Source organism: Erpetoichthys calabaricus, chromosome 2, assembly GCF_900747795.2.
Source record: "Erpetoichthys calabaricus chromosome 2, fErpCal1.3, whole genome shotgun sequence".
NCBI classification, from domain to species: domain Eukaryota; kingdom Metazoa; phylum Chordata; class Cladistia; order Polypteriformes; family Polypteridae; genus Erpetoichthys; species Erpetoichthys calabaricus.
The window spans coordinates 73,884,646-73,899,885 of record NC_041395.2 but is presented as its reverse complement, the minus strand read 5'-3'; the positions used below and the strand labels follow the sequence as shown (position 1 = coordinate 73,899,885).

The window sequence follows — 15,240 nt, the reverse complement described above, 5'->3', positions numbered from 1 at the left end:
TTAATAAATTTGCAAAAATCTCAAGTAAACATTTTTATGTTGTCATTATGGGGTGTTGTGTGCAGAATTCTGAGGAAAAAAATGAATTTAATCCATTTTGGAATAAGGCTGTAAAATAACAAAATGTGGAAAAAGTGATGCGCTGTGAATACTTTCCAGATGCACTGTACGAATATAGAAAATGAGAGAGAGTGTAGGTTGGATGAAGTGGAGATAGTAAATCACAAAGTACCAGGGATCAGCAAGGCTGAAGTGAGGAAAGCTATGAGGAGGATGAACAGTCAAAAAGCAGTTGGCCCGGATGATATACCAGCGGAGGCATGGAGATGTTTAAGTGAGATGGCACTAGAGTTTCTAACTAGATTGAGGTGTGTAGGGATGCAGTAACTACAGGGGTATAATGTTGATCAGCCACACCATGAAGAAATGGGAAAGAGTGATAGATGCTAGGCTGAGAGGAGATGTGGCAATCTGTGAGTGGCAGTATGGTTTCATGCCAGGAAAGAGTATTACAGATGCGATGTTTGCTTTAAGGGTGTTGATGGAGAAGTACAGAGAAGGTCAGAAGGAACTGCATTGTGTATTTTTGAACTTAGAGACAGTGCATGACAGCATGCCAGGAGAGGTGTTATGGTACTGTATGAGGAAGCCAGGAGTAGCAAAAAAGTATGTGAGGGTGGACATGCATGAGGACAGTGTGACTGTGGTGTGATGTGCGGTAGGAATGACAGCCTGGTTCAAGGTGAAAGTGGGTTTACATCAAGGATCGGCTCTGAGCCCCATCTTGTTCACAACAGTGATGGACAGGTTGACAGATAAGGTCAAACAGGAGTCTCCATGAACTATGATGCTTGCAGACGACATTGTGATCAGTAGTGAGAGTAGACAGCAGGTTGAGGCGAACCTGAAGAGGTGGAGATACACACTGGAGAGAAGGGGAATGGAAGTCGGTAGGAGTAAGATGGAGTACATGTGCGTAAATGAGAGGGAAGGTGGTGGAAGGTATGACTGCAAGAAGTAGAGGTGGTGAAGGTAGACAAATTTAAAAACTTGGGTTCAACAGTCCAAAGCAATGGAGAGTGTGGTAGAGTGGTGAAGAAGAGAGTGCAGGCAGGGTGGACTGGGCTGAGAAGAGTGGCAGGTGTGATTTGTGACAGAAGAGTAACTGCAAGATTGAAAGGGAAGGTCTATAAAATGGTAGTGAGACCAGCTGTGTTGTATGGTTTGGAGATGGTGGTCACTGACAAAAAGACAGGAGGCAGAGCTGGAAGTGACAGAGTTAAAGATGCTACAATTTTCACTCGGAGTAACGAGGGTAGACAGGATAAGCAATGAATATATTAGAGGGACAACACAGGTATGACCAAGTGAGAGAGGCTTGATTGAGATGGCTTGGGCATGTGCAAAGGAGAGATGAGGGGTACACTGGGAAAAGAATGTTGAGGACGGAACCGCCAAGTAAGAAGAAAAGAGGAAGGCCAAAGAGGAGATATGGATGTGGTGAGGGAGGACATGAAGGCAGTCAGTGTGGCAGAAAATGATGTAAAAGACAGGGATAGATGGAGACAGATGGTCTGCTGTGGGGACCCCTAAATGGGAGCAGCCAAAAGAAGAAGAAGCTCAATCTTCTCCTCACCTTAATTATAGTAATTACTAACATCTTACTGCCAACATTTCGTAGATAAGGATGTGTATGAAAAGTTTGTCTTTGTTCTAGTGGAAAGTCCTCAAAGTTGATAAGTTCATCATTTCTGAAGTTCCCTGTTACTTCTGTTGCTAATTAATTTCTTTCTAAATAAACATGCAGGTAAAAAGAAGCCTGTCAGTGAGAATAAATAACATAGAATGATCTGACTGCATTAATTATTATTATTATTGCTGTTATTGGTGATGATGTTTATTTCACAGTTTGTTTAATTCTATGCGTGCCATACATTTCTCTGCCCAGTCCACCCTGCTTGCACTCCCTTCTTTACCACTCCACCACACTCTCCATTGCTTTGGACTGTTGAACGCAAGTTTTTAAATTCGTCTACCTTCACCACCTCTGCTCCTTGCAGTCACACCTTCCTGACAGCCAATATTGTGCTGCCTGATGGAGACAGCGCTGCACAAAGTGTTAATGGCTGCAGCAGGTTTACCATCAATCTCTGTACTTCAATTGTTTTTTACATTCTGTTATGGTATATGAAATACGAGACATCAGACAGACGAGCATCTCCTCTGTTTGTGAGGTCCACAGCCCCCATGATGCCAGACAGATCCAGTGCTTTACAGAGGGTTAATAGCTGTACTGCATTCTGCCTCACTTTTGGCCCATTTGTCATTTTTCCATTCTGTTATGCTATGGTATGTAAAACACAAGACATTAAACTGACAAGCTTCTCTTATGCTTGTGAAGTCCACAGTCCCCGTGTTGCCTGACAGAGTCGGCACTGTATTAAGGGTTAATACGTGTGCTGCATTCAGCCTCAGTCTTGCCCCATTTTTAATTTTTCCATTCTTTTTTAATATGTAAAACACAAGACATCAGACAGACAATCTTCTCTTCTATTTATGATGTTTAAAACGTGTGTGTTCCTTATCCCTCACCGCTACTTACTATACACTGAAAGCCAGCTGAACTCTCATTGATTCTCAATTCTCACGTGCAAAGAGGCCATCGAGAAAATCAGACGTTTTTGGTTTCATCGTAGCCAGGCACAGACTAGCTGGTCTCAGTTGTCAGGTATATCACATTAGATATTCGGCTTCATGAGAGTGTGCTGCCGACAGCCTCCAACTGGCAAAGATTACGTAAATGAAGGTTATGATTGAAAATCGATGGAAAAGTCATTTAATGTGACATAGCCTTTAGAATCATTCTAAAAAACCCAAACATTAAAGCTTTCTTTTAAGGGGCACAAGGGTTTTTTATGCATACCACTTGCAACGTGGAATATATGAAGTCTGGTTTCATGTCAACATGATTTAATGATATGCATTATACACGTTGCTCTCATGTCCCACACAGTGTCACACAAATACGAAAGCAGTACTAAGTTTGTCAGCTGGGCACTTATTGAGCAGATTGAATTAACGGTCAAGCTCTTTACTAATTCAATGTGTAGTTTGTGGGTTTGATTCTCAGCACTCTCACAAAATGGAGTGTTCATGCCGGCAGTTCTCAGAGTGTTTTAATTTGTTTTAATGTGCCAAACCACTGCTGTTTTTAAACAGGCCTAGAAGTGCAGGCTGTGGATGTACGCATGAGGGTTAGAGATTCCTGCCTTGTGTCAAATGTGCAGGGACAGACTTTGACTCACTGTGAACTTGTGAGGGAGAAAATAGATTCATTGTTGCATTGATGGAGATGTCATGCACTATAATGTTTAATCAGCTAATGGATGACAAAGTTGTTCTAATTAATTTGCAATTAAAGGTGTCCTGCAGATGTCTGCCAATGAAAGAAGACCACTGAGTCCACTGAGATCATTTGGTTAGATGTGACATACAGTACCAATGCATTACCTGGAAAAAAAAAACAAAAAAAACAAAACAAATTGAACACTTATAAAATAGATTCTCTTTTTCTTTGGTCACAATTCACAATTTTCATTACATATTAAAAATAAATAAAAGGCACATTTTTATGAGGAGCCATTTGCTGTGGAGCCCTGCATCCTACTTAATGCTGGTGGGAGCGTTTAAAGGTCCTGTCAACAAGTTAACGGAAAAATGCACGGTTATGTATACACCTGTACACCAGACATTACATTTCAATATACTTTAACAAAGAACCCTTCAATATTTGAAAAATTAAAAAATAAATTCATTTCAATTTTCATTTCAATTGATTATAACCATAATTAGGAATACATTCTTCATGAAACCAGTTTTCGTAACTGTAAACATTTCCGCAGGAGAACTTCACAGTGGTGTCCAGATTTTATAATTTGGGACAGAAATTGGAAATAAAAATATTTTGAATGTGAATATTAACTGTGAGCAAGCCAGACGTCTATTTTACTAATAAGAAGCCATTCAATTTGAGAGCCCTTCACCTTTACATTAAGACAGTCAACTTTGTTTGGAATATTTTTGTCCAGATCATTCACTTCCAGTTTCCCTTCTTTAAAATCACCGATGCTAACAAACGTTTTACAAGTTCTTTGGTCATTCTCCCCTACCAGCTCCCAACCGATTTCAGCATATCCAGACTGCAGGATGTCGGTTTTCTGCTCCAGTGATCCTGTGACAATCCGGACCTTTTGCAGTTGAACAGATTGACTAAAGATGAGCAAAACATAATTCCCAGGCATCAATGTCTTTCCCCAGAAATACCCAGTTCCATCATAGCATTTTTGTGGTAGGTTTTCTTCATAGATGGTAATATCAGTTCTCAGTACAGCTGGAGGGTTATCTCCAGTCTCTCCATAAAACTCTTGAAACTCGTCATCTTTGAGTTTATTCGGGGTGTCATGGAATGAAGAGAAGGAGCCCACATGCTGGAACAATGAAGGCTTGAATCGGATCATTTCCTTTTGCGCCTTAGAGTGGTGGAAGTGCTCCAAAAGCCAGTCGCATGGCATTTCATCATAAAACATCAGCAGAAATCTTGCTAACTTGGGCAAGTCCTCATTGTGGTAGAGTTTTCCGATATAGCCAAGCTTCGAGAAAGTGATGGTGGCCCAAGGTCCTTGTAATCCAGACACATGCTTTTTGATGCTGGTCAGGAAATTTTTTGAACAATACACATCATCTTCTAAAATTAAATAATACTGGGACAAAACCGTGCAGAAATTGGCTAGAAAAGCATAGTCTACATTTTGCTTGGATCTGTATTTGACTCTGTCCTCGGGGTCGTTGAAGTTTTGTTTAAGTCCTTCAAATGATGGGTACAGCTCCTTGGAACAAGAGATAACAATCAGTCTATGTGAGTCAACGTGTTCCTGAAACTTGGATGAAATCTCTTTGGCAGTTTGAATGTTCACTGATGAGTCAAAATTGGCCAAGAAGACCACAAGCACCATTTCATCTTGCTCTTGAGGACCCAGTTGCTTGAAGACGGATTCAATTGTATCCATTAGGTAGTTTTCTTTATTCCTTTTAACTGAAGATATTCCAATGGACAAATATTCTTTAAGAAAGAACAAAACAAGGTTATTAATATATTGAAATTCATGTTGAAGTTTGTAAAGCATTTATATTTCAATTTTAGGAAACGCCCACATATATAAAGGTGGCAGTAAGTATTTGCTATCAATCAGGACATCCACTTGCATCATGTTGATAATTTTCCTGTTGTCTTTTAATAATACAATGTATTGTACACTCAAATGTACATTGTCAGCTGCTAGATGAAGATTCCATCATTTTTATTCTATTATCTACTATGAACTGATGGCCACTCAACAAGTAATCACAAACAGGTTTTAATTGAAAGGTAAGGAATAATTTCCATCAGGAGCAAGAATTAAGAACAACAGAAGAGAGAGAATATATATATATATATATATATATATATTGTGAAGGACAGCCGTGTCCCATGCCCGGCAGGGACGCCCCTGCTGCATCTATTCCGGGGGAGCCACCATGGGCAGCTCAGTACCTCCCCCGGGACGCTTGGTGGCAGCCTCCCTGGTGGACGATGATTCCCCAACCTGGCGCAAGGCTCCATGGGACATGGAGTCCTCCAGAGCCTGGTTGGGGGCTTGGATGGCCGCCAGGGGGAGCTGCGTGGACTTACCAGCCCGGCTGGTCAATTCCTCAGCCCCACCCAGAAATGCAATTAGGCCCAGGTGACCAAGCACCTGGACTACATCTGGGTGGGGTATAAAAAGGCCAGCCACCACCACTCGAGAGAGCCAGAGTCGGGAGGAAGAGTGGTGGTGCTAAGGTGGAGAGAGAAGTGTGGTTAATCGTGAGTTGTTGTATTGCAAGTGCTTTTGGGACTGTGTTGGGCCTGTGGGACACGGGGAAGGCGTGCCCCACGGCTGAAGAAGAAATAAAAAAGCCTTTTGTTAAAGTACGTGCCTCTGCCTGAGTCTGTGCCGGGTCGGGCGCTATATAGTGCCTTTTACAATATATATATATATATATATATATATATATATATATATATATATACTGCATATATACGGTATATGTCCATACATTCATACATATACTGTGGCATGCAAAAGTTTGCCCACCCCAATCAGAATATCTGTTACTGTGAATAATTAAGTGAGTAGAAGTTGAAATGATCTCCAGAAGACATAGTTAAATATGAAACACTCTTTTCAGCATTTTAAGCAAGATTACTGTATTATTTTGGTTTTCTACAATTGTAGAGTGAAAAAAATAAAAAGAGCACCATGCAAAAGCTTGGTCACCCAAAGAGATTTGAGGCCTCAGATAACTTTGACTAAGATCTCAGACCTTAATTAGGTTGTTAGGACTATGGCTTGTTCACAGTCATCATTAGGTAAGGCCAGGTGATGTACATTGCAAAGTTGTATAAATATTGTCACTCCTCAAACCTTATCCCAACAATCAGTAGCCATGGGCTCCTCTAAGAAGCTGCCTAGCACTCTGAAAAATAAAATAATTGATGCTCATAAAGCAGGAGAAGGCTACAAGAAGATAGCAAAATGTTTTCAAGTAGCTGTTTCCTCAGTTCGTAATGTAATTAAGAAATGGCAGGTGAAGTTGAGGTCCGGAAGACCAAGAAAACGTTTGGATATAAGATTGCTAGAAAAGTAAATACAAAGCTCTTTATCAACAAAATTTCTCTGTCTGTATGGAAAAAATTAAGCAAGACTTGCATTGATGGTCAACCCTTCATCTCACTCTAGCTGAAGAATTAACATTGTTAAGATGAATATTCTTCCTAAGCTTCTTTTTTTATTTCAAAACATTCCAATATACATCAATAAGTCATTTTTAAGCAATTAGATTCAACCATAACCTCATTTATTTGGAATTCAAAACATCCACGTATCCAAAGAACGACCCTACAAAGACCTAAGACAGAAGGTGGCATGGCTCTACCTAACTTTCAGTTTTATCACTGGGCAGCAAACATACAAGCTATAAAAACCTGGATACAAATAGATCAACATACACAGGCCTGGTCCGCAATAGAAGTAAAATCCTGCAGTACTTCTTTATATTCCCTGCTTTGTGCCCCAATAAATGCAAGTTATCGGCAATATACTAATAACCCAATTGTGCTTCACTCACTCAGGACATGGAACCAATGTAGAAAGCATTTTAAGATGGAGAATCTTTTATCTGTGGCACCCCTGCAAGAGAACCACCTCTTTCAACCCTCGCAAACATATGTACTTTTTAATATCTGTAAAAGATTTGGGATTAAATTTCTCAGAGATCTTTATATAGACAACATCTTTGCATCCTTTGAACAAGTACATTTCAAATTTAATTTTCAAGCTACACATTTCTTTCACTATCTTCAGATTAGGAACTTTGTTAAACAGAACCTGCCCGATTTTCTTCATCTTGCACCCTCCTCCATGCCAGAAAAAATATTGCTCAATTTCGAGGACTTAAACACCATATGCAACATATAAAATTATTTTACAGTCCCTCCCTTTCAAAGATCCAAGAGGACAATGGGAAAAAGATCTCTTAATCAATATATCAGAAAAGGAGTGGAAAGTAGCAATACAGAGAATTCACTCGACCTCCATATGCGGAAAGCATACAATTATCCATCCATCCATCCATTTTCCAACCCATTGAATCCTAACACAGGGTCACGGGGGTCTGCTGGAGCCAATCCCATCCAACACAGGGCACAAGGCAGGAACCAGTCCTAGGCAGGGTGCTAACCCACCGCAGGACACACACAAACACACCCACACACCAGGGCCAATACGGAATCACCAATCCACCTAACCTGCATGTCTTTGGACTGCGGGAGGAAACCGGAGCACCCGGAGGAAACCCACGCAGACACGGGGAGAACATGCAAACTCCACGAAGGGAGGGAAGCGAACCCAGGTCTCCTAACTGTGAGGCAGCAGCGCTATCACTGCGCCACCGTGCCACCCATACAATTATTCAATTCAAAATTATATATCAAGCACATCTGTCTCACTTAAAACTGTCCAAAATGTTTCCAGGGCAAGATCCAACCTGCGAACGCTGCAATCAAGTCCCAGCCTCACTGGGTCACATGTTTTGGGCCTGCACCAAATTAACATCATTCTGGACCAAAATGTTTAAGTGCCTTACTACTCCATTGTGTTTGATCTTGTGCCCCATTCTCAAAGACACGTTGCACTGTCACCCTGCCTGATATGTAAGGTTAAGGAGATGCACTTAAATTAGGGGGTTTTACCCTTTTTTGGAGTCAACCCTTTTTTTTTGGTTTTAAAACTTCTTGCGACCCACCTCCAAAAAGTGACTCCCCAAAAAAAGGATTGCACTCCTTACCACTGAACTAATCACAGTAAAAAATGAATCTACCCGATTTTACCTTCAGTTACATAATACAATGGACCCTTGACTTGCGAACTCAATTCGTTCGCGAGGGCTGGTTGTAACTCAAGTTGGTTGTAAGTCAAGACTATTTTTCCCATAAGAAATAATGGAAATAAACATAATGCGTTCCGAACCTCCTACAGCAACACTTACTTAACCTTTTCATAAAGGTTGTATAATGTGCATAATTTACCAAAACACCAATAATTTTTCTAATGTACTAACCAAAAAGTTATAAAAAGTGCCTAGCCTACCAGAAACAACAATTTCATACTGTACTCACCATTTAATTTGACATCTTTGGGCTGCAGGAAGGGAGGAGGAGGAGAATGAAATGGAAGGTGGTTATTGTTTGGAAGGGGCCTCCTTATACAAATCTTTTCTTTGTAAAATTGTCGAGATGGTGGATTTCGACATGCTGTACATATTAGCGAGATCGGTCACACGAACACCACTCTCATATTTCCGCACATTTTCCTTCTTCGTTTCGATTGTGATCGCTTTCTTTACCTTCATTACCTTCTCTTCCCTCCTTAGCAATTATTGAAAAAAATTATATAAATCACTGCACTGACCGAAATTACGTCCACAAACACATGTATCTGGGCTCCAACTGACGCTTACAAACGCTCTCGACTGTTTGTTTACAAAGTGCAAGCAGATACATGTGACCACATTCAGGTCGTAACGCAAGATGTTGGTCGTAAATCAAAACAAAAATTTTGGTCGTAAATCAAGTTGTTCGCATGTCAGGCCGGTCGTATATCCAGGGTCGACTGTAAATTTTAACACTATCATATACACCTAGCGTGCTTATTGGTGAATTATTTATGCTGTTGTGTGCTGCCCACCGAATCAAAAAGGCAGGCTCAATTATGAGACACAATATTGACCCACTGGTGGTCGTAGTGAAGAAGAGAATGAAAACAAAACTGAGTGCCATTGTAAACAATGCTGCACATCCCCTCTCTGACACAGAACATGGAGGGCTTTCAGCCAATGAATTTTTTAGGAGACTAGAAACTCTACGGGGGGCTCCTTTATACCAACAGCAATAGGCCTGCATGATGCCTCATTAGGACTGCTCTCTAATCAGAAGTCACAAGTTTTCCTTTTTTTTGTAATCCTTTGTGTGGAATTGTAATCACCCCCATGTGTGATATAGCGGGTCTGTAGCTCAGAATAAAAGGACAGTTTTTAAATAAATATTCGCCATACTTGTGGTTTATAGAGGGGGCATGGAAATGTGGCCAGAATGGTTCTCAGATTCAATGCGCTATGGGCGTTTCCTTGCTTATGTGCACAGGTGAGGAATCGTCCACATCCGTAATTGATGCCAGGAGCTGCTAATCACCACATCCCCAAAATATATACAGTAATCCCTCGCTACTTCGCGGTTCACTTTTCGCGGATTCATGACTTCGCGGGTTTTTAAACACAAGTGATTGCCCGCCTATCGCGGAAGTTATGTTCCAGACCCATCAGCAACAGGAGAAAATCCACGATATAGAAAGACCATATAAATAAACATTTTTATAGTTTAAGCCTTAAAATACCCATCCCACATGCTTTAAACACATGAAAACTTATAAAACACACTTTGTTAACACATATGATATGTGGATGTCGGGCTAAGGATATGAGTAACATCTCACTATTATAAAACATTTTAACTTCACGCCCTAGCGGGGTGTTTCGCCGGCACCCGGGGCAGTCTGATTGGATCGCTCCTGCTGAATGCTTGAGAGAAGCAGGAGTGACCAGAAGGTGGTTGGCTTACCGCAAAAGGCCACGGGAGTCAGAGATTTGGGATTGGAATCCCAGTGTAAGCGCCCTGGCCATTGGTGGAACCCAAGTCTCAGTCCTGGTAGTGGTGCTGTATGGAGCCAGAGGACAGAAGGCAACCAGACGTGGAGAAGGTCAGCTGCAGGTAGGGCGACTCCCCTGGTGCATACCCTGGATGGGAGAAGCAGGGGGGCCGCCAGCTGAAGAAGACACCGGGTTTTGTTTTTAAAGGAATGATTCCAGCTATTGTTTTAACTTCATTTTTATTGGAATTATTTTAACCTCCTCATTTCACTTGCTTTTTACGGATTATTTATTTAATGACGTTTTGGAGCTCTGCACTTTATTTGAACACTTTGTTTTGGTTTTGTTGTTTTTAAATAAATGCACTTCTGCACCTTTCCCCTTGCTTCATTTGTTGTCCTCATTGACCAGCTCATCCAGTTACATTATTGACGGTGTTGGGTTCGAGAGGCTCCCTGAAAAGAAGTGGAAGCATGGAGCAGAACCCACACCGTCACGAGGGGTTATTGTTTCCTGTTTGCTATAATATTCCTTCAGTTTCTGTGAAAATCTAAATTTTCTCCTTGAGACTGATAAAAGTACTCTCTCTCTGTAAAGCACTATCTATACTGAAAAATCCATGCATGAATTTCTGGTAGGACTGTCTACAGCAATGCATTATTCACTGGCTGTTCAATTTTTTTTTCTTTCCCCCGCAGCTTTCAGTTTATTCAAAATGCTGCTCTAAGAGTCATTACAAGAGCTACAAAGTACAACCACATAAGTGCAGTTCTTAATTCTTTACATGGGCTTTAAGGTGTGCTTAGGGCTGATTTAAAAATCCTCCTTCTTGTATATTAAACTTAAAATGTCATAGATCTTACTTACATATCTGAACTTACTGAATGAACATTAAGATCTCAAGATTCCAGCCTAGTAAAGATTCCAAAATTAAAAAGATAACAGCAGGATTTTGAGCTTTTAGCTACAAGGCCTCAAAGCTGTGGAGCAATCTGCCTGCTGATATAAGAGGTGTCCCTTCGGTCTCATCTTTTAAATCCAAATTGAAGACTCATTACTTTAGTCTCACATACCCTGATCAGAGCTGCTGATTAGCTGTGCATATTGCATCTGTTTATTGGGACTGTACAAATAATGAAGTATTATATTAAGAGTGGTTTCTCTTCTTAGTGTCCTGCTGTGGCACCTGGTGACACTGCTCAACTTCAAAGCCATTTTCCTGCTCATGGGGACATATCTGTGATACAGGGGGCCTTGAGGTCCAAGGACAAAAAGATTCTGTTGTCAGATTAGATGGCCCCGCACTGGCTTACTCTGTAGAATGCCAAGAGGGGGTGGGCGGCCAGTTGGCTGAGGTCTCCAGGAGTGTGACTGTGTCTGACTTTGTCTTTTGACTTCGGTTAATAGCCAACTGTGGACCTTACTGGTGGTTGTTTTTGTTTTGTTTTATTTTTTTCTCTGTTGTGAACTGGCCATATCTCACACACATCGTTTAGTTTAAAATGGCGTTGTTTTGTTGTATGTTAAATCTAATTTGTATCTATTTGTGTGTGCTTTACATAATTAGTAATTTGTATTTTACACAGTGCCCTTGATTCAGCACTGTGGGCCTGTACTTGGTAAAGAGCACTATGCAAAAATAAACTGAACTGAATTGTAGTCAAGAATTGGTAGACCTTTCCCAGGTGTTCTTTAGGTGGCACAAAAAGTAGGTAGATAGAAGTGAGCCACATTTGGCCATAAGCTGAAGGTGAAAGAGATGCATGCTGTCCAGGAGAATCAACTCCAAAGTTGGAGGTATTCTTGACCTCACAGAACAGGATGGTGACTCTTATTATGGGCCACTTCAAAACCAGTCCCCCAGAAAAAGGGATGCGCATGGGGCACTCAATTATTGGGGGTCTGAACTCAGGTTTGCTACATGGATAGAAGATCTTGTAGGATGTGTTGCCTTCCTGTGCCTGTGCAAGTGGGAGACCTCCCTGGATGGTTGGATAGGCTACTGACCAGAAGCAAGGGCTGGCTCCAGCTGTCATTGTTCACATGGGTACAAATGACATAGGTCAGTTCTGCAGTCCCAACTTAACAAGTTGCGTGATAAGCTGAGGAGCACAACTGATAAGATGGTCTTTTTTGAAATTCAGCCTGTTCTAAATACCTTTCCAGGTAAGACTGAGAAGATTAGAATATTTAAATCATGGCTTAAATCTTAGTGAAGGGCATAGGTTTATAGGACATTGGAACAGGTGGGATCTGTTCTGCCATGACAGGTTAAATGTGAACCAGAGGAGCACCAATGTACTGGGGAGGCATATGAGTAGAACAGTCAAGGATTGTTTCAACTAGGCAATGTCCATTTAGTACAGGCCAAGTTTATAACTACACGTAAAGAAACACACAATTGTACAAGAAACAGTTAATAACCAGAAATAAAAAACTGCGTGTGTTAATGTTGGAAGTATTGATAATAAAACAAACAAGTTGGCATTAGTGCTAGACACAAATACAGTAATTCTAATATAGAAATAACACAAACCTAGCTAAATCCAAGAAATGGGAATGACATTGATACTGTATAATATTCAAATATTTAACATTACAAAAAGAGCAAAGATTGGAAAGAGAGGCAAGATTAAAAGGATGAAAGTACATCCATTTATACTAAGGAAAAACTGAATGCATGATTGCTTAATAAAAATATGTGGAATGGGCTAAAAAGCATAAGGGCCTGGTAATGGGAGTGCATTTTAAACCCTAAAGTAGACAATCGCTTAACACACAAAGCAAGTCTGGAGGGGGACTTTGACTGACCAAATATTAACTGTGCCAACATTACTAACAAAGGAGCACAAGAGCAGGTGCTGTTAAACGTAGTTAGTGACTGTTTTTATAACACAATATGTAAAAGCACCAACGACAGGAGAAGCTTGTCTAGATTTATTATGGTGTTGTATTCATTAGGTGATTGGACTCTTAGAATCTAGTGATCATAATATAATACATTACAAAGTGTTTTGAAAGAGAAGGATGTCACCACCCAGTGTACTGGGGAAGCTCACTGCCTGGGGAAACAGTCTCCTTTTGACCATCCATTATAATGGCCTCCTGATCAGGAAAGGTACCACTGACCAACCTTGTAGGAACATCCTTCCAACCACATCCTTCAATTCAAAAGGCCTCCCAACCAGTTAAGGAACCATCTATCCCAGCCGGGATGTCAGCCAACCCATGATGTCTATTACAGTGGTATGCGGGTTCTGGAAAAGTCAGCTTTCTTCAACTTTTAAGTATCTAAACAGTCAAGGTCCAGGTTTAAAGGCATTTTACATATAATGCAGAAAAGGCCCATCCTGAAATTTAGGAACGGTAAGAAACTAAAGAGAGCTTCACAGTGGGGATCAGTAAGGAACTTAAAAGAAGTTGCAAAGAGATTAAAACCAGCAGTATAAGGAATAGAAGACTAGTAACTCCAGGGTTCACTGTAGCTTATGTAAGGAAGACAGCAACCGTTTAAAAGGATATCAGGGAAGGCAAAAGTCATTTGGATAGAAATATTAGAGAAAATGCAAATGATGACCTAAAGAGTTTATTTTGGTATTTTAGTAGTAAGAGAATATTCAAGGAGGTAGTGAAGTGTACAGGAAATGACAAGGCTGAGCTAATATATATATACGAATATGCAAACAGTGAAATAGCAAATCCTTTAAATTCATATTTTTTCTGATGTCTTCACATATGAAGAAGTCCACAACCTCCCAGCAGCCACAGGGCCTATTAAAGAGATACTCAGTGATCTCGTATTCATGTGCCATGACTTCGGAGAAAGTGTGCTATGGCAATGGAGATCAACATTTTAGCAATGAACCCACAGAATGGCAGTGCTCATAAGGTAAATAAATCAGCATTGCAAAATAATAGTAAAATAACATAACTACTCTTTTAATAAAAAAGGGAAACAAAACAAAAGTGAAACCAAAAAGAATAACATTGAAAACCCTAGGAAAATATTAAGAAGTCCAAGAGAAAATTTTCAAATCCTCATAAAAAAAGTAACATAATCAATCATAAATGCTGGGTGAGTAACACACACAACAATGATCATTTCTGGATACAGTATTGCTTTAAAATGACCTCTTCAACAAGAACACGGGGACATAAGTGGATGTTAAGGGTGAATTTCACATAAATATTGGAAATTGTTTTTTTCCAGACCAAAATTAAAAATACAAGGAATAAGTTACCAATAACCAATCCAGTTACCAAGTTGGGTTCTGGATTGTCAAAATTTAGGGAATGTGAAATCTCAAATTAATGTCATTTTTGGAGAAAAGAAGGGAGCAGAATTGGTAAGTCTAATCTGCCTCAATGGCCTGAACCTGAGGAGAGTTTGAAATGGAGCAGTGACATGACAAAGAAGGTTTAATGTTTATACCGTTATTTGTACTGAAACATTACATTTCAGGCACACATTGAGCAAAATTGTAAACCTATGGAAATGGTTTTGTAGGCCTAGTGGACAACATACAGAAGTGACTAAAGACACAGAGTCTGCAGTGATGTGCACAAGTCAAGAGACGTTATGCTAAAGGTGTTTCAGGAACTTTTGGGGTCAAATCTGTCCATAGTCACCATGTAACAAAGAAGGCTATATTAGTAAGGAAAGTCCACAGATGAGCCATACGACTATTTTCAGGAATGTGTGGTTTGACGTAAAGACTATATGACCAGAATCTGTTCACCAGAGTTGTTGTGGTGTGACATTTTGGATACAAGTTGATAAATATTTTGTATGTTTTTATTTGTAACTTAGGCAAAGCAATGTAAAATTAGTATTTCGTTAGTGAGAAGCATTCATGTTTACCCCCTAGGACTAAGTCAGGATAGTGAATTTTACGACAGGGTTGGGAGAAGTGCCTCAAACAAGTTTGGCAAGTGTTTCTCTGCAGGGCTCTCTCAGTC

The 15,240-nt window shown here is 40.3% G+C and overlaps 1 protein-coding gene across 1 annotated transcript in view; it reads right to left on the bottom strand.

Annotated features, from left to right (window-relative positions):
* Positions 1–3,539: 3,539 nt before the first annotated feature.
* Positions 3,540–15,240, bottom strand: part of LOC114645974 (alpha-1,6-mannosyl-glycoprotein 4-beta-N-acetylglucosaminyltransferase-like) — a 53,337-nt gene continuing 41,636 nt past the window's right edge. Inside the window, exon 5 of the mRNA XM_028793919.2 lies at positions 3,540–5,119. Coding sequence (XP_028649752.2) covers positions 3,978–5,119 — 1,142 coding nt within the window. The 3' untranslated portion in view covers positions 3,540–3,977. The remainder of the gene's footprint in view (positions 5,120–15,240) is intronic.